Here is a 23,174-nt window from a genome sequence, read left to right as displayed (position 1 = left end):
GATTGCCTCACATGCATGAGGCCCTGGGTTTGACTCCTCAGCACCACACAAACAGAAAAACAAAACAAAACAAAACAAAACAAAACAAAAACAAAAACAGAAGTGGCACTATGGCTCAAGTGTTAGAGTGCTCGCCTTGAGCTGAAGAGCTGAGGGACATCACCCAGGCCCAGAGTTCAGGCCCCATGACTGTTTAAAAAAAAAAAAGTCTTAATAATAGGACATTTTTTAGTTTACAAATGTGTTTTGAAGTGTTAAGTTCCAGAAAACCCTTACTCTCCTTAGATGACTGCCTCATGATTTCCCTTGATTGTGTCCACATCTGATTTGTTTTGGCTTGTATTTAAAATCCTTGTTAAATTCGAGTGTTCACTTTTTTTTAATTTACTTTGATCATGTTCATCTGATTTGCCTTCTACTTTGTTAAGATCTATGCACCTTGTATGGCTTGGGGGCTATACAGTTGTAGGTTAGTTGTATTCAGGGCAGTAGGGCTTTGTGATTGGAGTTCCCCTGTCACCCGCTAATGCTCCAATAAAGACTCCAAATTTGGAGTCGTTTTAAGTGGTGCCTTCTCTGGTCTTATGACTGGTTCATAAGACCAATAAACTGACAGGAAATTTATAATTGGTAGTGTTAAGTAATTTTTCCTTTAAGTATTCAAAATAATACTACATATCATGGTAATTTTGTATACACAGTACTATCTCGAAAAAGAAAAGGTGATCACTGGAGATGCAGAATTCAGAAAAATTGAATTAAACCACGCTCCTTCATGTCTTTGTCCTCAGAAAATACATCCCAAAGTATGAACTGTATTTTCTGAGAATATTCATGATAACATGCAATATTCACAAATGGCTTAGGATAAAGATCTATGCAAATATGTATTTGAAGCTTATAAATGGACACAGAATGATACAGAAAATATGCAAAAACTTAAAAGGTCAATGATCTAGAAATGAGACTACAAGGAGTCCTCTGTAATATTCTTGCAACTTTTCTGTAAATTTGATATTATGTCAAAATGTAAATATTAAAAAAAACACTCTCTAAAAGACTTTAAGTAGTAAATTCATATCTAAGTGACTTACTGTCTGAAATAAGTCTGAGTAAATTTTTTCAGTACTTTCACTACAATAAAGATACTTGCCAATAATGCCTTATATATTTATAACTACATATGAAATATTAATAAAGACCTTTTTTTAAAACCTAAAAATGATCATATGTCCATCCACAGATCATAGATAATAAACTCTGACGTAGTATGAATACTCTGACAAATTCTGAATACTATGAAGTAATAAAAATCAATTAAGGTACACATAAAACCATGAATAGGGCTTGGTACCAGTAGCCATAACTATAATGCCAGCTACTCAGGAAGTAGAGATTAGATCAGGTTCAAGGCCAGCCTGGTGGGGGAGGGGGAGTTTTCGAGACCTTGTAGTGGCATGCTGTTGGCATCCTAGCTATGCCAAAAGGCATAAACAAGAGGATCATGATCCAAGCCAGCCCATGCTAAAGTGAAATTCCATCAAACTATCTCAAAATAAACAGAGAAAAAATGGTTGAGAGGGTGTGGCTCAAGCAGTAGAATGCCTGCTCAGCAAGTATGAAACCAAGAGTTCAAAAAACCGTACTGAGCCGGGCACCTGTGGCTCACACCTGTAATCCTAGCTACTCAGGAAGCTGAGATCTGAGGATCATGGTTCAAAGCCAGCCCGGTCAAGAAAGTCTGTGAGACTCTTATCTCCAATAAACCACTCAGAAAACAGGAAGTGGTGCAGTGGTCAAGTGGTAGAGCGCTGGCCTTGAGCTGAAGAGCTGAGGGACAGCGCCCAGGCCCAGAGTGCAATGCCCAGGCCCAGAGTTCAAGAACCACGCCCGACAAAAAAAAAAAAAAAAGACAGTACTGGCCATCCCATCCCCACCCCCACCCCCCCAAACAAACAACCACCGGAAACAGGAATGAATCTCACAAACCATTGTCAATGAAAGAATCCATATATAAATGAATAGCTGTTATAAAGTTCCAAGCTTTATGTAAAACTGTCCTGTGCTGTGTGCAGTCAGTGTGGTAGAGATGGATGGAAAAATGAGAGGTGCTGGCTGAACAATGGAAGCATTGTGATAATCTATGTAGCCATGTGCTTATGATTGGTATTTTTCAATACAATTATTTTTTTCAAAGTATTTTCACCTATAGATTTTATGGGGTCAAGCTAAGAGTGTACCCCCTTCCCACCCACCAAAAGAAAAGACTGGTTTTTAGAATTTTTCACAACCAAGAGTACTCAAAATTATTTTTAGTGGTCCTGCAAATGGAAAACATCTCTACATGTTCAAATGTAAAGCCCTAAAATAACAAGGCTATTGAAAAGTAGCTGAAGTTAGCCCTAAAGTATAATTGTTTTCAGACTTCGATATCCTTTCATGAGAACAAGTTGTGTAGGGACAGGAGAAGTGATTGATAAGAATAATATGTACAACTAAGTGGAATTTCAGAAAACAAACTAACCACTTTACATTAAACAATACAAAAAATCTGTTAAAAAGAAAGAAAGAAAAAAAAAAACTAAGTCGCTTCTTATGTAGACTATACCCAACTCAGAGCCAACCTTTGCCCTTCCCAGTGACTATTTGGATTGCTAATTCCAGGCATGGCTCTGTTTCAGGAAGGAAACCAGGATTGCCCACATGCTCGTGCGAATGAACCATGAGAAACTGTAGCTCTGCTGAAAGTGATATATTCGTATTGGCAGGCATTTTATAGAGATAAAGTAAACTGATGACCTGGTGGGTAGAGATTGTTGGTTCTCTAAATTCATAGCATAGTCCATATATATTTTACTCTTGGAGCTAACTTCCTGTAAAATTCCTCCCACAAGATTGCCTTGAAAATACTCGGAAATAAATTCTTCATCTACTTTCTCCATCAGAAATCAAATATAATCTTTAAACATGACTAGCCACTAATTCAGAGTGTTTAGATTCATTAGCTGTATGGATTATCTTTTGTAATATGAAAAAGTAGCAAAAGTGAACAAAAATATTCAAAACATAACTCATCAAATAACTTATCAAATTAATGAGGGTTGTCTGTTTATAAGGTAACTTTTAGAATTCCCTATATATAAAAGAAAATAGGCTAATTTAGTATCCAAGATTTCAGTGACACACAAGCTCATTAATACCATATGGTTTTTCCCTGAATATAAAAACTGTTCATTATCAGACAACTAGAAACAACTCATTCAGCAAGGCAGTATATATGTTAAATAGAAAAACATACAGCAATAAAAATGAATGAGTCAAAACACCAAATAGGACAGAATCTCACCGATTTCTAACTCAAAAATAACCCCTTTAGAAGGGTTAGCACAACACTTTCTAGAGACTGCCGATGCTATGTTAGTAATTAGAATGATAAGAATAACTTCATAGCCAGGCGCCAGTGGCTCACGCCTGTAATCCTAGCTAGTCAAGAGGCTGAGATCTGAGGATCATGGTTCAAAGCCAGTCCAGACAGGAAACTCTGTGAGACTCTTATCTCCAATAAACCACTAGAAAACCAGAAGTGGCACTATGGCTCAAGCAGTAGAGTGCTCACCTTGAGCTGAAGAGCACAAGGACAGCGCCCAAGCCCAGAGTTCAAGCCCCATGACCAATAAAAATAAAAATAACCTCATATATAACTGCAAATTTCAAATTCTAAAAAAAAGTCACTAGAGCTAATTTTGTGGAGCTAAAATAGCAAGCAAGTGTAGTAGTTTATCTATACCTTGGGGAACAAAATAAAAATAAAAACAAATCATTCAGGAAATCCCTCATACTATCTGAATGGCTATCAATATGAACCTGTACCTTTATCATATGTACACTGAGATTCAGAAAAGCAGACTTGTCATTTAAAAAATAATCAAAGAAATACCTACAAAATATTCTATGTACTTAAAAATAAGAATTATATTGCTGGAAGCATAATTCAAGTGGTAGAATGCTGATCTAGAAAGTGTGAGGTCCTGAGTTCAAACCCAGTATCTGTATATCTATCTGTTATATCTGTATATAAAAGCCAAATCTATATTGGACTTATCCCTTTGGTATAGCTGTTTGAATCAGTGGCATTGGGTTCTGTGAGACTAAGAGAAAAAAAAAAAGGCATGACTAAGGAAAACTGGCCTAGAATTGTTAGCACCAAGACTCATTATGAAAAGTACAAAGTTTACATTCTGGGCCTAAAGCAAAAACAAAACAAAACAAAAAACCAAGCAAAACTAAAAACAAGCCATTGATCATTTTAAAAATTATAATTGAAAAAGTTAATAGCTTTTAAGTTACTCATTTTAAAAGGTTTTCTTAATTGATCAGAATTGAAATAAATGCATTATAAATAGATTAGAACAAGAACACAGAAGGATGTACAAAAGTCACTCCAAAATTAATCAGCCACTTTTTAGTAATATCATCAGTATATCACTGGAAAAAATTTTGCTTTGCAAACAGAGCACACTGATCTCACCTGAGTTCATTTTCATACTGTGGGGACAGTCTACCTGAATTCTGGTAAAAGCTTTTCAGGAAAGAGGGGGCAGTGAAGGAAGGGGCAGAGAAGGAAGTGTGAAGGCTTGGAAGGCTGGAGGAAGAAATACTCTCCTTGTGCATGCGTCGAGCTGACAGAAGAATGCTGAGTACAGAAAACACAGCAAATTTGTCTTAATTTCTATTTCAGCACAATCTTCATTCACTATGAAAAGGCATATCAACAGATTCTTGTTACGCACTTAACCCTCCTTTGAAATCTCAGGAAGGAATCTTACACAGATACAACAAGAGCATGCAGTTCTCTATTTAGATGACTACACTAAGTTTCATCTCTTTGAAAACTGAATTTCTCATCTGTGCAGGGTGCCTTTCCATCCAAACTCAGCTCTCAAAAAATTCATAACGATCTTAAAACAAATGTTTGTTTTTACATGCAAAAGACACACTTCAAGGCAAAAACGTAGGGAAGCACAAATAATTACAGGAAAACAAGTTCCAGAAGGAAAAACTGATTATGAGTAGTTCAAAGAGTAACTTTTTCAAGATAAAAACGCTTACTAAATACTTAACAGTAACATGTTTGGTTGTAGAAAATCAGCTTACCTTTGGCTTAATAAACATTAACATCTGTGTTCTTTCCTAAAGCCAGTAGATTGTACACTAAATCTGCCTCAGAGCTCTTTTTTTTTCTTTAGAAGTTCTTCATGTAGCAAGGTTTTACAATGGACCAAGCTTTTATAATGTATCAAGGTTTCATGTTTGTAAATAGAAATTATTTGAGCTTATACATTATATTACAAAATGGATGAACTTAGATTTCTAGTGTAAATAATCAACGGTTTTAATTCTTGAAAATAATTTTTGCTGGAAAAAAGAAGTTTGTTGTCTTTGGTAAAAATAAATAATCATAATAAAAATATCTTAGGCTACATATGAATACTTCAACTCCTTCACATATAAAAAAATCTGATAATAATGAATCCTCTGGGCTTATTCTATTTTTATATCAGAAGTACCAGACTTCTACATTCAGAAAACAGTAAGAATCCAACCATACCCTCCAAGACATGCCATTCACATAATATACTATTTTATATAAAAATTTTTGTCTTAAAATTTAGTTGCTATTCATTTCTCAAATAAGCATCTCATTCAACCTTGTATCAAATAGGTGCAGAAAGAGACCAAAAAAAGGAACGACTTTATCATACTCCTTCTAAGATATAAATATCTAAAATATAATTCCTAATCTATGCTGTACAGTAACAAGTAGAATCATCCTACTATTTCTTACCAAATCTCAGACTATTGTGTTATTTTTAAATGATCATGCAAGATAATTTCGAATATACATTGCCTATAATAGCGAGGACAGATAGTCTTTTTAGATCACTTTTTTTTTATAGAGTTTGCAGTCCTTTTCGTACTTCGCTTTACTTTATTATATAATAAAATGCAGTGGAAATACATGCACAAAAGTAACTTAGGCAATGATGGTAACCCTGGTATTTTGCTGTAAGCTATCCTCTTCACTTGTAGTGACCTTGCTAGCTTAAAACCATCATTATGGGGTCCACTGAGTACGTTTTCAGACTAAACAGTTGCATGGTATTTTTCTGTCTTTCTCTGGAAGGGTTGGACAAGAGCAACACTGTCTATTCAAACCGCATTAACTCTTCTCTCTGGGTGAACCTTGAACCTTTCCCCTAGCCACGTAAGTAATAAGCCCATCCTACATATTCCTAGGGTCTTGGCACAACCTAAGAGTTAGCTCGACCATGCAGTCTCCATCCTCCAGGACTCCAGAATGACCCAACCACGGCGAGAGAACGTGGCTTCCTTTGTCCTGGGGAAGGGCCCCAGCTTACCTGCACTGCTCGCTGGAGCTCTGCCTCAGCAGCGGCGAGCGCACCCCAGGGGCCCTGCCATCCTGGAGGTTCAGCTTTCTCCTGCTGCTCGAAGGAGGGTGGCTGAAGGTGTGCGCCCGTCTTCGGAACTGCGGGGAGTCCGAATCTTCCTCGGGGAAGGCTTGCCAGGCAGAGGACAGGGGCGAGGCTGGTGGGGTTCCTGGAGGAGAGTCCCCTGGGGAGTAGTCCTGAAACACACAAGCACCAGAGAGGTCACAGCAGACCCGTCCCGGGTTCACTCCTTGCGGGGAGCCTCCTCGTCCTCACTCAGCACTGAAGGAGTTTTCGATTTCGTGTTCTTGTTCTTTTGCTCAATCCATAGGCAAGGCTAATCGGTTCTACCACAACCCTTTCCTTCTGATAAGCAGCTGGACAAGAGCATTGTAGAGCTAGTGAAAGAGGTGATAAGAGAAGGTATTCTTCACACACACACACACGTCCCCCTCCCCCAAGGCTGTGGTGAAATGTCACCGCTAGACTGTACTGTTCTCATCGGGTGCCTCAGGATGAAAAGAGATCATGACCCCGAGAGGGTGGTGTCTGTGTGTGCCTATCTCTTAATTTCCGTGACAGATCTGCTACATGCTTCCTGTACTGTCAAAACAATATCCCAGGGCCTAAGCGTCAGGAAAATAAAATCAAGCCTGGGAAGTATCTACCTCCATGCTAGATGTTTCAGCCCCACTACATGATCCCTGGGGGAGATTTCTTTTGAAAAGACAAGAAAAACAGGAAATGAATTGTAATCTGAGTTGGGTTGGAATGCATCGCCCACTGCACGAAGAGACATAAATCTTGCAATTCAGTCAGGTATGCTGTTTATACTTTATGAAACAGCCATCCCTTGCTGAAGGTTTAGCTTGATAAACAATGGCTTAGGGATAACAGACTCATAGCTAGCCAAATCCCCAATTCATCAACAAAAATTTAATAAAAAGTTTCATAGTTTTCCATTTATTAAAAAAAAAAAGGTTGCCCTTGCTACAGGTTACATGATGTACAATGCAGGAAACAGGAAACCAAACCTACTGAGAGTTGTCTATGAGATAAAGAGGCTAATGCTGCAGTTGAAATGATAAAAATTGAGGAAGAAAAGGAGCATGGGAAAACAACCACAGAAATCAATGTGTAAGTAGAGGAATTACATGGCTCATTCTATACGGCTTTGGATCAACAGTTGTTCAATATTGTCTGCCAAAGCATGAATCTACAAACAGTAAAAAGCCTTATATGACATAGACTATATAGGATGCGTTCTACCCAACATGAGTAAGTGTGACTGCATGAATAACACATTCATACTCAGAAGTGTTTCATTTAAAATAATAAAGCCTCACATATATATTTTTTAAAGCCACAAAGGAATATACATGCCGAGTGGTTCACACCTACAATCCTAAGTACTCAACAGGATATGAGCTCTAGGATGGTTGCAATTAGCCTGTGACACTCTCATCTCAATTAAATGCCACTTCCAGAACTGGAGCAGTGACTCAAGGGGTAGAATGCAAAAGCTAAGAGACATCACCCAGCCCATGGGCTTAGGCCCCAATACGGGCACAAAACAAGTTTTTTAAGGCCATAAAGTCCCACTATAAACCAATAAGGCATGCAGGGTACCATATCAGTGTTGGGGTTTGCTGAGTCACAGTTAGGAAGCTCTGATCAGATACCTTCTCTGAAGCAAGACTGTTAGACCGCTCAAAGCTGTCCATACTTCCGAGTCGACCTCTCATTCTGTTAGCTCCCTAGGTGAAGAGAATAAAAACAATCCTTTATTTGGTTTGCATTTTTACTTCCAAATTCTTTTATGCAAAGTAATTTGAGGTTGCCATTCCATATGAGCAAAATTTAATCCTTTGAGGGTCCAATCAAATCTGCCACACACATACACACACACACACACACACACACACACACACACACACACACACACACACACACACACACACACACACACACACAGAGCTGGGTAAATGAAAGTATTCCCAACCTATTTCTATCAGGTTTATGTCAGAGGCTAGATAATAAGACCTAAGATGAAACTTTTTGAAGATATTTTGGTTCCAAGGTTACCAGGAGATCAGTGAGAAGTCCAGTAACTACTGAATATAAATGTAGAAGGTACATTAAAATAAACCAAAAAGTCATGAAGGTAATATTTTAATATAAACAACCTTCATACCACACACTAGAGATAATATAATCCACATTTTAAGGATTATAATAAGTGGGTTAAAAAGAAATAGAACATAATCCCAATTTATAAGAGGCTGAGGTAGGAGAACACATGACCATACAAGATGATGCTAAGCAAAACAAATCCCAAGATATGGACACAAGAGGTTTTCCTTTGTTTTGTTGTTTTTAATGTACTATGAGATTTTTTGTTGTTTCCTTTGTATGTTCTTCCCCTTATGTATATTGCCTGCTGTCACTATATTTGATTTGGGTGTCCTGCATCTTGTACACATATTTGTCTAATTTGGGGAGGGGAAGGGGGATAACAAAACACTGAATCAAGGATGCAGGATGACCCATTGCAACAATGATACACACAGGACAGTATATTGGAAATGATCTTTACAACTTCGGTGGGGGTAGGAGGGATAGTAGGAAAAAAACAAAGAAGTGGATAACAATATTTGACAAGAAATGTATTCATCACCTTACTCATGTAACTGTTACCCCTTTGTACAGCATCTTTACAATAAAGTAATTTTTTTTTAAGTTTGAGGACAGCCTATGCTAATAACTAGTTCAAAGCCAGTCTGGAGTCGAGAGAGGGGACAGGAAGGGAGGTGGGAAGATAAGGGAATGGAAGAAGGGGCGGGGAGAGAGGGGAAAAGAAAAGAGAGGAAGGGCAGGGGAAGAGAGGGGATGGGAAGGAAAAGAAGAGAAGGGAAGGGGAGAGGAAGGGAGAAGAGGGGGATAGAAGAGAGAAGGAGAAGTGAGAGGGAAAGAAAGAAAGAGAGAGAAAGAAAGAAAGAAAGGAAGGAAGGAAGGAAGGAAGGAAGGAAGAAGGAAGGAAGGAAGGAAGGAAGGAAGGAAGAGAGAGAGAGAGAGAGAGAGAGACAGGGAGGAGGGAGGGAGGAAAAGGGAGGAGAGACTGCCTTGTAAAATTTATTAATTTTGCTTTACTAACTATAATGCAAAACTACTTCAGTAAATTACTTCACTCTAAATTGGATATCAGCTAGCTTCAACGTTTGTGCTCTCAAAGCTCATAATGAAAAAAAAGGGTGATCACTAACTCATTCACATTTTGATCCTTATTCCCCAAAAACAAATTTAGAAATGATTTATACTGATGCTCCTAGTACTGCCTAATCTTTCCCTTCTGGCACTTGTCTGTTGGAGTCCTACTGTGGAGGATGAACATTTTCATTTATATATCTGCAGATGTCAGTATTCTATAATACTTGCCATTATAACCCTGGTTGGAGCCTGTGTAGATGAGCAGATGTTTCTCTCTGGAGCTAAATCTAAGTTTACTCTTGGTCATTCTGAAATTTCACAACTATATGTCTGGACCTGACACAAAACAAATGTGTACTTTCGGAGCTCATTAAATCTGGTGAAAGACATGTGCTCTAGCTCTAAGAAACTCTCAAAATTACTTCTCTGAAAATTCCCAGCATGCCGTGTTGCTTCTTGGAGCTGCTAACCTTTGAGTTTTTTATTTCCAGGCTGCAACACACCTGTTCACTTATGACCTTGTTCTATTTTTCCATTGCTTTGCCATTTTGTTCTATTTTCCAGAAAAATTTTTTTCAGCTGTAGCTTCCTAGTTTCTTACTAGATTCTTATTTTGTGTATAATTAAGATCACATGTTTCATTTTGTTTTGTTTTGTAAGTCCTGGGGCTTGAACTCAGGGCCTGGGCACTGTCCCTGAGCTTCTTTTGCTCAAAGCTAGCACTATCACTTGAGCCACAGCTCCATTTCTGGCTTTTTCTCTCTATGTGATGATGAGGAATCAAACCCAGGGCTTCATGCATGCCAGGCAAGCACTCTACCACTAAGCCACCTTCCCAGCCCATCACGTATTTTTTTTTAACAATTCTTTCTTGTTTTTTGTTAATTATTTTATATTGGCAACATCCTAATTTGTTTAATAGAAGCAATGTTTATTTATTTATTTATTTATTTGCTTATGTGGTGCTGGGGAATCGAACCCAGGGCCTCATGCATGCAAGGCAAGCGCTCTACCACTGAGCCACCTTCCCAGCCCCTGTTTATTTTTATCTGTATATTCTGCATTAGTCACAGTTTCCTATTCCCCTAGGTTGACTTTACGACAACAACTGTATCAATAATACAAATTCAGAGTTGCCTCTGATGGGCAATATGTTGTGACAGGCATTTTCCCACAGTATTATTATATCATTTAATCTTCACAACAATTTTTTAGGTTGATATAATTATTCAGCTCAACTTCACAGACAAAAAGAAGAACTTCTGATAGGTTGTACTGTCCAAAATCTACCTAGCCAGTAAAAATAACAGCCATGCAAACACAGAACTCACACTATCAAAGCCAAGCGCTTGAGCTCCTCCTTCCCATACTGCCTTCCTAAGGGAGAGCTTTGTGAAAGATAGCCTCACAATAAAATTAATTCGCCTGCGTTAATTAAGTGGAATTTTGCAGACATCAAGGTTATTTTAGTTCTTCAACACTATGCTGTAACTAACTTTGTACATCTAATAATAAACTCTATTTGTGGCTAGTAAATCACTGGGTTACTATGTGGGGCCATGAGGAAAACATAGTACAGACCAAGCTGTTTTCTGCTATTTTTAGCTCCTACTTCATGCCAACCTGCATGGTGATTTGATGACTTGATGACAATACTCAAATGGATTCTGAACTATTTTCATTATTACAAGGCAATTTAAAGTTGGCCACCAGTGACTCACATCTATGATCTTAGCTACTTACCTTCAGAGCCAGCCCAGGCAGCCTTTGAGACTCTTATCTCCAATTAAACACCTAAAAAGCCAGATGTGGCTCAAGTAGTAGGACACTACCCTTGATCAAAAAAGTTCAGGGATAGCACCCAGGCCCTGAGTTCAAGCTTCAAGATGGGAATAACAATAATAAAAACATAATGCAATTTAACTCATGTATATTAATTACTGTTTTATCCTTGTGTGTTTGTTTACACAAAGAAAAACAGACCTATTTTAAAATTGTATTCTAATGCTGGGTGCCAGTAATTCTATAGCTACTCAGAAGGCTAGGATCCAGACAATTGAGGTTCAAAGACACTTGGAACAGAAAAGTCCTCACAACTCTATCTCCAATTAACTAGCGAAAGTCTGAGCTGGAAGTATAAATCAAATGGTAGATCACGATCTGATCAAGCAAGCCAAGCAAGTATGAGAACTGAGTTCAACACACACACACAAATTGTACTCAACCAAATTGTACTCTTATTGCCACAGACAATGGAAATTATTCTGAAGAAGGATGACTCATATTTTATATTAAGAACTACTTTGGAAGTCAGGTGCTGGTGGCTCATGCTTGTAATCCTAACTACTCAGGAGGCTGAGATCTGAGGATCGTGGTTCAAAGCCAGCCCAGGCAGGAAAGTTGGAGACTCATGTCTCCAGTAAATCACCAGAAAACCAGAAGGGCACTGTGGCTCAGAGACAGGGCCCAAGCCTGGAGTTCAAGCCCCACAACTGACTTTAAAAAAAAAAAAAGAACTATTTTGGAAATTTTCAACTGAACAAACAGCAGCTAGGAACCAGAATACAACATTCTGTTCTGTCTTTCAGCTTGGAGCAGACAGCCTTTGCCATTTTCCTACAGTCTGATTTTATTCCCAGGCCATGCCCTTTCCCTTGCATTCATTGTCTAGTGTTAATGAGTTGGGCTTCTAAACACTTTAGAAAATGAGCCTACTTCATGAACAGTTACAGTGCATTAAATAAAATATTTTGACATATAACAATGACAGCAATTGTAAGCAAAGCTGTATGATTCATGTGTGAGTAATTTTCTATTATACAGCTTGGAAAAAACTGAGAAATTGTATTGCGAAGCCCTGATGTTTCTATGCAACCCTTCATAGACAGGGAGCTGCCGGCCTTCCTAACAAGTTCATTCTACCACACATGAAGAGAGCGAGACCTTGTTAGGTCACAAAATATATGGTTCTTGGCATTACTCCTGGAGACAAAAGCTACAGAATGCACCTTGGCCAAAATAGATTGGCCGTGCTTTTGCTGAGAGACACACCAGCAATTCAAGGCATGTGGTAGGAATCACTTCAAAGTCAGCCACACAGGCACCACACAGAACGCCAAGGTGCTAAATGGATATAAAGCAAGGCTCTAAATACCCACTGGGTGCTTTGTAAAATGGCGACAGTTCTGAGCTTACCATTGCATGTATCACTTCAGACCCATATAATGTATTTGCTTAGCACCGTTACATAACAGTTAATTGTTTTGATAATATGAGGTGAGACAATATTACTATGCACATTTTAAAAATGGAGACACTATGACTTAAAAAAGGGAAATACGAAACTGGATGCTGGTAGCCCACGCTTATAATGCTACTCAGGAAGCTGAGATCTTAATCACAATTCCAAGCCAGTTCAGGCAGAAAAGGTTGTGAGACTCTTATTTCCAATTAACCAGCAAAAAGCTGGAAGTGGAGGTACAACACAAGTGCCAGAGTACTAGCCTTAGCAAAAAAAAAAAAATCCAAAAGAGAGCTCACTCAGGCCCTGAATTGGAGCTCCAATAGTGGGGGGAAAATAGCTTGGGGGGATGGGAAAAGAAAGGAACAGAAAGAGGGAAAGAGAGAGGGATGAGAGAAAAAGAAAAAAATAGAAAGGGTAAAAAAATCATCTTAGTTCATAAACATAAGTCTATAAAGGCTGGGTCTTACCCTCAAGTTCCCTGAACACCTATGTAACTGGATTTTCTAATTTTTTAGATTTGATTGATTGATTACAGTTTCTGGCACGTGAACTCAGGGCCTGGGTGCTGTCCTGAGCCTCTTTGTGCTCAAGGCTAGCACTCCACCACTTGAGCCACAGCACCACATCCAACTTTTTCTGATTAGTTTATTAGAGGTGAGTCTCATAGACTTTTCTCCCAGGTTGGCTTCCAACCCCTACCCTCAGATCTCAGCCTCCTGAAAACAGAAAAGCTTACACAAAGAAAAACAGACATACTTTACAACTATACTCTAATGCTGGGTGCCAGTAGTTCACACCTGTACTTCTAGCTACTCATAAGCTAAGATGCGAGGATCTTTTTCGGGGTGGGGTGGGGTGGGGGTAGGGAGTGTTGAGACAGATCTCACTACATAGGCCAAGCCGGGCTACAGTTTATCACCCTCCTGCCTCTGCTTCCTAAGTGACGGGGTTACTGGTATATGCCTGTAAGAAACTGTCTTAAAGTAGTAACTAAATTAAAGTTATTTTAATAGGTTTTCTTATTTGGCTGTTTAAGGAAATATTTCTTTACAATGAAGCAAGACAGTCAGAAAACATAGGTATGTTTACCTAAAAGAAACTCAGTTTCCACTTACCCTTGAGAAGATATTTTCCAGGGAGCTGGTTAAGGATCTCTTTGCTTTATTTTTCAAAATGTCCAGCTTGAATCTTCCACCACTCGTTACATTTTCTGGGATTGTACTATTTGAAATATTCTAAAGAAAGAGAAAAAGAAAAATGTGAGTTTGGACATATTCAAAATTAAATGAGGTTTTAATACAAGATTAACAGCCATTAGCCAGGCAGTGGTGGCTCACACCTGTAAATTCTAGCTACTTAGAAGGATGAACTCTGAGGATCACAGTTCAAAGCCAGTCCGGGCAGGAAAGTCCATGAGACTCTTATCTCCAATTAACCACCAATAAAAGGCCAGAATTGGGACTATGGCTCAAGTGGTAGAGTGTTAGCCTGGAGCACCAAAGCTCAGAGACAGCAGCACCCTGGCCCTAAGTTCAAGCCGCAGAACCAGCACCAAAAAAAAAAAAAAAAAAAATAGACTGAGGCATTAAAAACCACAAGAATTCTTCTGTAGTTTCATTATTGTATTAAGAAGTAATAATTTAAGTTCTACATGGTGAACCAAAAAAATTATAAGGCAACAGTTTTAAATTGTAATAAAAAAAGAAATATTTTCCTTCATGCTTATCTTTTCCATTCACATATTCTTGCTTCATTTCACAAACCTTAAACTTCAGATGTCAATTTCTCTTAGTATTTCCATTAACTCCCATTACCCCTTCCCAATACACATGCTTTCTATCCAAATTATTGAGTAAAACACAGGAAGGAACCCACTTCAAAAAGAAGAACACCTTGCAAACAAACTGAATTGTAACAATGCCTTGGCGTGATTTCATTTAGAACAGCAAGTATTTATCAGTAACACTATCAACCATATGAGAGGCTATGACATGTACTCTAATGTATTAGGTTCTCTGTATTTTCTTAATTTTATTTTATTGTAAAGATGCTGAACAGAGGGGTGACAGTTACATGAATAAGGTCATGAGTACATTTCTTGTCAATCATTGTTACCCCCTCCTTTGTTTTTCTCCTAATATCCTTCCCTCTTCCAACTCTACCTCCCTGGATTTTTTATCCCATTGAAGTATGAAACTATTATGTATATTATTACCTGGTCCTCAGTAGTTTAATTAATTAATTAATTAATGCCAGTGATAAAACTTGAACTCAAGGCCTCCTGCTCTTGCTTGACTTTTTTTTTCTCAAGGCTGCCACCCTACCGCTTGAGTCACAGCTCCACTTTTGGCTATTTGCTGGTTAATTGGAGATAAGAGTCTCACAGTCTTTCCTGCCTGGACTGGCTTCAAACAGTGATCCTCAAACCTCAACCTTCTGAGTAACTAGGATTATAAGCATCCAGCAGTAGGATTACAAGATCCACCAGCATCCAGCTAAAAAAAATTAAATGAAGTTTATAATTCACTAAGGAAGGGAAGAATAAATCAGAGTACATATAAGTACAAGAGCATAAAGGCTGGTCTCACTGGTCAGAGGAAAAAAGCATGCACAGGATTCAGAGAGACAAGAGAATAGAGACAGTCTCTCTCAGAACTGAGGGGTGTGTATTGCAAAGTCACAATGACCAAACCCAGGTTAGGGAGTCAGTGAGGTAACAGACTGGAGTACTGGGAAGCATCCTGAGCATGTGAGGCCAGAGGAAAGCCCCAGAATGATTTTGAAAACCAAGTAAACAGGAAGAACACTGGTCTGAATTTATAACAAGAGAAGCATTTTTGTGAAAGCCACTTTTTAGGGGAATTTTTCTCCAAACAGTATTTGAAAACATCTAAAAGGTGAGAGAAATGAGAGACCAAAAGACAAAACTAGATGAGAGACTTCGGTGCATGCAGTATTAGTGGGGCTCACATCATTGCTGGCTCTATCAAATCAACAAGTTATTAGCGCAAAGCCAAACATGGCAGTGTATGTCTGTAATCCTATTGCTCAGGAGGCTGAGGCAGGAAGAGTGTGAGTTTGAGCTAACCTGGGCTATAGAGGGAGACTCTGTTAGGGCATAGAGGGAGTTAGTGATATAAAAAAATAAATAAAGTAAAATGATCTTGCTTTATCTCTGTTCAGCTGGGAATAAGTCCTAAATCATGAGCATAGAAATGGCATCCTTGCCAGGCACTGGTGGTTCATGCCTATAATCCTAGCTACTGAGGAGGCCGAGATCTAAGGATCAAAGCTCAAAGCCAGCCCAGGCAAGACAAATCCATGGGATTCTTATCGCCAATTAACTGGCACAAAAGTCAGTCATGGTAGCATGGCTCAAGTGGTAGAATGGCTCAAGTGGTAGAGTGCCAGTCTTGAATAAAAAAAAGCCAAGTGAGAGTACAAGCCTAAGTATCAGTACAGAAGATAAATGAAAAGGAAAGAAGAGAAGAAAAAAGAAAAGGAGTGGAAGGGAGTGAAGGGAAAGGAAGGGAAGGGAACCGGAAAGGAAGAGAACAGGAAAGGGAAGGGAACAGGGAAGGGAAGGGAAGAGAAAGAGAGAAGAAAAGGAGGAAAAGAAAAGGGAGGAATTGCATCCCTTAGGGAGGAATAGCATCTCTTAGTTTGCACCTAGATACCTGCTCACATATCACCCTTGCTTTCACCTTGTTTAGTCCTTTCAGTCTAAGCTTCTGATGAACTAAAACATCCAAATTTCAAGATATCATAGATTGATATAACTAAGAACCCGCATTCATTCTACAGCATGACATTTTGAACCTAGTTGACTGTGATTTTAGCCCAAGTCCACAGATACTCTTAAATTTGAGAACTAGAATCCTTTTAGCCCCATGTGCATGGGCCTACTGCATTGCTGTAAGTCTTTTACAATGCAGGGAAGTGGGAATCTGATAGGATGTAGAGCTGAAAAAGAGGAGAGCACCAAGGAAAGAGCTCCTTCCTGTTTCCTGTGCACCTACAAGACCCGACGCGCAGAGGTCAAGGAAGAAACATCTCACCGACACGGCTGGCCCTTCCCCGGTATGCACATGTGTCTTCTGCTTGCTCTCACACAGCTGCCGCAGGTGCAAGATCACCAGTTCATTTTCTTCCTGGTCACTTATGGGCTTCATTTTCTGTTGAGAAGACAGATCAGGAGAGTGCACACAGGGTAACCCAGCCTCTCTTCTTTCTTGATTCTCACTTTGCTTTAGCTATAAACATCCCTGTAGCAATGGCTTACACAACAGTCAGTCCCCCAAGACATATGTATTTTTTTAACTTCAGACAGAAGTAAAAAAGAACTGACAACATCAAGACCCAACTCTCATTCTTTATTTATACTGAGCTTATGACAACTACCAATGATGGTACCTGAACTCGCTCAAAGATGTCAGCTTGCTCATTATCTGTCAGTGATGAGAGATGTCTCTGGATCACCAGTTTGGCTCTTGGTGGGTAGAGACCTGAAGGGAAGGATGAGGACAGGAGTGAGGTGGAGGCTGGCCACAAAGATCAAAATGTGCACCTTGCAATGAGCATCACACTTACTCTTCTCCAGCCAGCCTTAACTTAGACTTCCACACTGAACCCTTGTTCCCAACACTGAAGCATTTAAAACCTGAAGTCAAATTGCTCCATTCAAATTAACGGTCTCCTACAGTGATCCTAGGGTTAGAATCACTGACAAAGGATTTTAATATAATGAAGAACTTTACTTGTGTCAGACACAACCAGATACCACTTAATGTAACTAGCAAAAGTAGCCACCATGGGAATTCCAAGGTGAATCTCGGAACTGTTAGATAAAAGCTAAATGCTAGCCTTGACCAAAAATCTCTGCATTTATACTCTAATAGTTTGTAAAGAACAATTACTATTACTATTATATATTATTATATTATTATTATCATTATCATCGTCATATCAAAAAGCAGAACTCTAGCTGAATCAGGAGTCCCTTTCATCAAATTTCCTTTTTGTGTTAAGTATACTTGTAATGTTACTATTTTTGTCAAAAATGTTTACTTCTTTATATTGTGATAGTTATAATTTTTCTGTTTTTTAGTTTTTGGAAGCAATGTCTCACTCTGTAGGCCAAATTGGCTCAGGTCTTGAGACCCTCCTGCCTCAGCTGTCCAAGTGGTGTATGTCACCAGAACCAGGAAATCGTTCACATTTTTATACATAATGTATAATAAATCCCTGAGGAAAGCTTTTCCATGAAAAACTTTTCTAAGAATTCTTTTCAAAATGGAAAAGTTCAATTTATACTTACAATGATTCAACTCTGTTCCTAAGGAACAAATTTCCATTCCATGGCTGGTTTGTCATTTCTAATATACTTACATCTTGATTATAAAGAGGACATAAAGGATATATAGAATACTTAATAAACCTTACAGCTGGATTGGTATCCTAAAAATCACTGACTATTTTAAAACTAGCTTTTCTAAGGTATAATGAAAGCACTTCATTACATGACATTGAGCCATAATTTGAATAATTTATACATATTCACCATTATTAATAAACAGTAAGACAAAGTAATTGAAAATATTTTCTTATCACTTGTCTTACTAAGTTGTATATTTTAGAAATAAAGAATATATTCTAAGATAGGCATCTCATAGAGTTTTCTAACTGTATTTTCTAAGAAATGACAAGGTGAAAGATAGTTGAAATAAATTGATACACCTGCTGCTCACATTTTAGCCATGTTTTTAAAGCACTCTCCTTATCTTTACAAACATCATAGGAAAGAATTACGTTAAAATACATGTGTCTTTTTTTCTCTTTTAAAAAAATACATGTTTCTTAGAAGGAAATCCACCTCATGACTGACAGAATGCATGCAGAGCTGACCCACAATGGCCTGGCCGCACCTGTACCTGCCTGTAGTCCCTATGCGGGAAAAGAATGGGAGCAAAGTGGTATACACACTTCTCAGCAACTTCTTTCTTTGTCCAACATTCAGCATAAATCTTTATGCAGAGAGCTAACATCCATCTGGGTAGAAAGATAGCACTCATGACTCTAGCTTATTTTTTTCTGAAAAAAAAATGCTCTCAGACAATGGAGGAGAGTGCTAGAAGGAATGACACTGATCAAGAGGCACTGTACAAGAAATTGACACTATGAATTGAAACCTCTTTTACAACTACTTAATGATAATTTAAAAAAAAATTTAAGAGGCTCTCAGATATATTATAAGAAATGTTTGCTAAAAGGCTGCCTGTGGGCTGTGGAAAACCAAAGTAACCATAACCATGTACAACAAAATTGGCCTCGAAAAAAAGTAAGTAGTGAATGAACATCAAATGAAGTGTTTCAATTGTCTTTTCTCCTCCTTGGGTTACGCTATATAAGATATTCACAATGGCTGGGCATTGAGAGATCATGCCTGTAATCCTAGCTACTCAGTAGGCTAAGAGATGAGAAGAGCCAGCCAGCGCAGGGAAGTCTGTGAGACTCTTATCTCCAATGAACCACCACAAAAGCTGGAAGTTAAGCTGTAACTCAAGTAGGAGAACACTAGCCTTGAGCAAAAAAAGCTCAAAGACAGAACTCCGGCCTAGATTCAAGCCCCAGGACTGCACAAAGAAATAACAACAAAAGATGTGCACAATCTCCTACTAATTAGTTGTTTTCTTTTCTGCTATCTTCTTATTCATTACTTTTATTTCCAAGTAAATAATTTTTGCCATGTAAACACTTGAAACTTTTCACCAAGTCAAATTAATAGGGATTTTTTCTTTTGCATTCTTTTACTTTAATAAAATCTTTCTTCCTCAAGGAATAAGAAGTTTGTTTATTTGTTTGTTTGTTACAGGATCTATGTACCCCAGGCTGACTCAACCTATCTCCTATCTTAGCTCCCTGAGTGCTGGGGTTACAGGTATGTGCCACCATGCCCTGAGTCTTTTCTTTTAATGATTTTGCAATTTAGTTTCTTTATACTGAGGATTTTGAACCATCTAGAATGACTTTTAAGATGAATAAATGAAAAAGATCTTTCTCCCTTTGCATAGCTGATTGATCCAATACCATCTCCTTGGTAATGTAGCTCCCTACACACACAGATTTGCAATGCTTCCTTGACCATACACAAAAGAATGCTCCACTTTTGTATGATTGAAAATGAATTGCGTTCTATAAAATCATGTGTTAAAATGTGAATACAACACTGACATAGTCATGGATGGTGCAGTTGTATAGATGACTAATACACACTGCAGTTTAGTACTATTGTTACATCCACCTCTGCCTGCTGCCAACAGACAGAAATCACAACCTGCAATTACAGCCACTAAACAACTCCCAAACTGCATTTGTGTGTGTGTGTGTGTGTGTGTGTACATACATGCATGCGTAAGTGAATGCATGTGTGTATGCTTGCTGATACTGGTGCTTGAACTTGAGACCTTATGCTCTTACTTGTTTTCTTGCTCAAGGCTGGGACTCTGCTTCCAGCTTTTTGCTTCTGGCTTTTTGTTCACTAAGTGGAGATAAGTTTCATAAACTTTTCTGTCCGAGTTGGCTCAAACCACAATCATCTGATCTCAGTCTCCTGAGCACCTAGGATAACAAGCATGAGCCACCAGCACCCAGCTCTGTGGCATTTCGCTATACACACGGAGGGCTAGCTCAACTGTGCACTAAACTTGAGTTTGTTTGGTTTTTTTTTAAAAAAAGCCAAGTAAGAGTTCAAGGTCCTGAGTTCAAGCCCTAATATCAGCACACAAACAAAAAATCCTGCTTCATGATATCACCACCATTATCTCTGTCATTCACAATTGCCCCCCAAAGCCAATCCTGTTTCATCGAAGTTCTCAACCTTTAGAGAAAAGGAACACATCACCAAGGGAGAGAGAATCAAAGGAAGAAATAAACAGTCTGAGATGGTTTTGTCTGTCTTGATTCATTCAATAAATATTTGACCACTTCCCAGCATGCACATTGCAGAGTCCTAAGAACTGTGGGAAATACAAGTCCCTCCCATGAGTTTGTCTTCAAAAAAGACAAAGAAAGAAAGGAAGGGAGAGAAAAGGCCAAGCACCCAGAAGAGACTGACAGCACACTCAGATGAGGCTGGGCATGAGAACAGCATACGGAGCTCTGGTTCCCATAGACACAAAGAACTATTCGGTGATGGTGCAGACTTTCTCATAAGCAAATGCCAAAGCAAACCCTTCCAGTGCCAAGGCCACGTTCTACCATACCTTCGATCCTCTCACAGAGCTTATGCAAAGAGTGCATGGGGCAGGCTTCACACAGCTTGATCTGCGTCTTGGCACTCTGCAGTGCAGCCGCCGTGCTGAATGCCTGCTTCAGGGTCAGCATGACCTCATCCACCTGTGAGAAGGAACAAAGCTCCGGTCCATAATGTTGTCTTTCATGGAAATCTTTCAAACCCAACAGCAGTAGGAGCCTTTATTGCTGCTCACTAACTCATAAGTAATAGAATTTTGATGACTAGAGAGCTGGCAGAAAGTAAATATTTAGTCTTGAAGTTAGACCTTTCAGCCATCTACTTGCAACGGGGTGAAATAAGACCATATCAATATATGTCATATAATGTAGATCTGTTCATAATGCTATTTTCTTTCCTCTTCTTTTCTTGTATATATGCATATGCATACACTGGTACTAGAGCTTAAACTCAGGACCTGGATTCTGTCCTTGAGCTTTTTTTGTTTAAGGCTGGCATTCTGCCAGTTAAGTCACACCTCCATTTACAGTTTGTTTTTTGTTGTTGTTGTTGTTTTTGTTTTTTGGGTGCTTTTTTTTTGGTTTGGTTATTTTGCTAGCTAATTGGAAATGAAAGTCTCACAGACTTTTCTGGCCAGGCTGGCTTCAAACAGCAATCCTCAGATCTCAGCCTCCTAAGTAGGCAGTATTACAGGCATAAGCCAATGGCGCTATTTTCAAGACCCAGAGAGGACTATGCTATTGCAGATAGTTTAATTAGTAGGTTAATTAAGGTCTTTGTTTTAACTAAATGGTCCACCAGATAAAGACCTCTCTGCAGGCTTTGTCTGCCATGTACAAGGAGTAACAAAAGAGAATGAACATTTATTTGTGTTAATAGCAATCCTATTTGATTTTTTTCTTCTTGATCGCTTTTGTTGTAAAAATAAAGCATGTGTTTAAATGGAGTGCTGGAGGGAGGATGCAATCAGTTTACATAACAGTAGGAAGAGTCTTTGGCCACTTCTGGTCCCATCTCTACAGCTTCTGCTTTATTAACAGTCTACTTCTGATTTGTGACACTAAGAAGCTGCAACAACACAGTGTCTAATAGCTGGAACTCACCACGAGGCCAGCAGTTTTCTAACAGCCAGATGATTTCTTTCTCTTCCATGGGCCTAGGGAAGAAGTCTGAATCTTTCTGTCTAGTTTCCTGATTTCTCTGAAACCAACTAACAGGACATCCCCAGGCACTGTTAAAGCATGTAGGATGCAGCTCCTTTTCTTAGACACATTCACTTAGGTAAGGTGTGCTTTTCCCACATTCTATACATTGTAGGCCACATTCTAGAACCTTCCTGACAGAGTTACTGAATCCTAAAGGGCTCATCACAATTGGCTCTGATATTCAAAACCCTTTATCATCATCAGTAAATCAGTAATGTTGCTCTACTTTTCCTCTTCTCCTATGGCTAGGTTTAAGAATGAGTTATTACTTAAAGAAATTTAATTCACTTCTGCAATTGAATGCATGGGAAATTAACTAAAGAGAAATCATTATTCTAGTATTGCAGCCATTACTGTTCTGCATGACCAACCATAAAAAGGCTTGTCGTAGATGACAAGGTGGCCAAGTGGTTAAGGCGATGGTCTGCTAATCCTTTGTGCTAAGCCAGGTACCAGTGGCTCATGCTTGTAATCCTAACTACTCAGGAGATGAGGTCTGAGGATCATGGTTCAAAGCTAGCCAGGGTAAAAGTCTGTGAGACTTTATCTCCAAGAAGCTACTCAGAAAAAGCCAGAAGTGGCACTGTGGCTTAAGTAGCAAAGCACTAGCCATGAGCACAAAGAGGCTCAGGGACAGAGACCAGGCCATGAGTTGAAGCCCCAGGACTAGGGTGGAAAAAAAGGCTGGTGAATTAGTTCACAGCACTCCAGAAAGTAAAATAAATTTTTCATAAAATAAGCATCTTTTACCATAATTTAAAAAATAAAGATTTTTAAGTCAAAACTAAAAACACTACATGTTTAATGCCTCTGCATTT

At 38.8% G+C, this 23,174-nt stretch overlaps 1 protein-coding gene across 2 annotated transcripts in view; it reads right to left on the bottom strand.

The window, feature by feature from the left end:
* LOC138814047 (TBC1 domain family member 4-like) overlaps positions 1–23,174 on the bottom strand; it is a 157,071-nt gene that overhangs the window by 30,333 nt on the left and 103,564 nt on the right. The window contains exons 5-11 of one of the 2 annotated variants that reach the window (XM_070002817.1): positions 21,162–21,294; positions 17,314–17,405; positions 16,959–17,075; positions 14,016–14,135; positions 8,132–8,206; positions 6,420–6,646; positions 4,529–4,693 (exon numbers count right to left, since the gene is read on the bottom strand). In XM_070002817.1, the coding sequence (XP_069858918.1) occupies positions 4,529–4,693; positions 6,420–6,646; positions 8,132–8,206; positions 14,016–14,135; positions 16,959–17,075; positions 17,314–17,405; positions 21,162–21,294 (929 nt within the window). The remainder of the gene's footprint in view (positions 1–4,528; positions 4,694–6,419; positions 6,647–8,131; positions 8,207–14,015; positions 14,136–16,958; positions 17,076–17,313; positions 17,406–21,161; positions 21,295–23,174) is intronic. The other variant, XM_070002819.1, reaches the window with a different exon arrangement.

This window comes from Dipodomys merriami, unplaced genomic scaffold (assembly GCF_024711535.1).
Source record: "Dipodomys merriami isolate MVZ:Mamm:240054 unplaced genomic scaffold, mDipMer1.0.p SCAF_6, whole genome shotgun sequence".
In the NCBI taxonomy this organism is placed as follows: Eukaryota; Metazoa; Chordata; class Mammalia; order Rodentia; family Heteromyidae; genus Dipodomys; species Dipodomys merriami.
The sequence above is the reverse complement of the archived record's forward strand: the minus strand, read 5'-3'. Positions and strand labels throughout refer to the sequence as shown.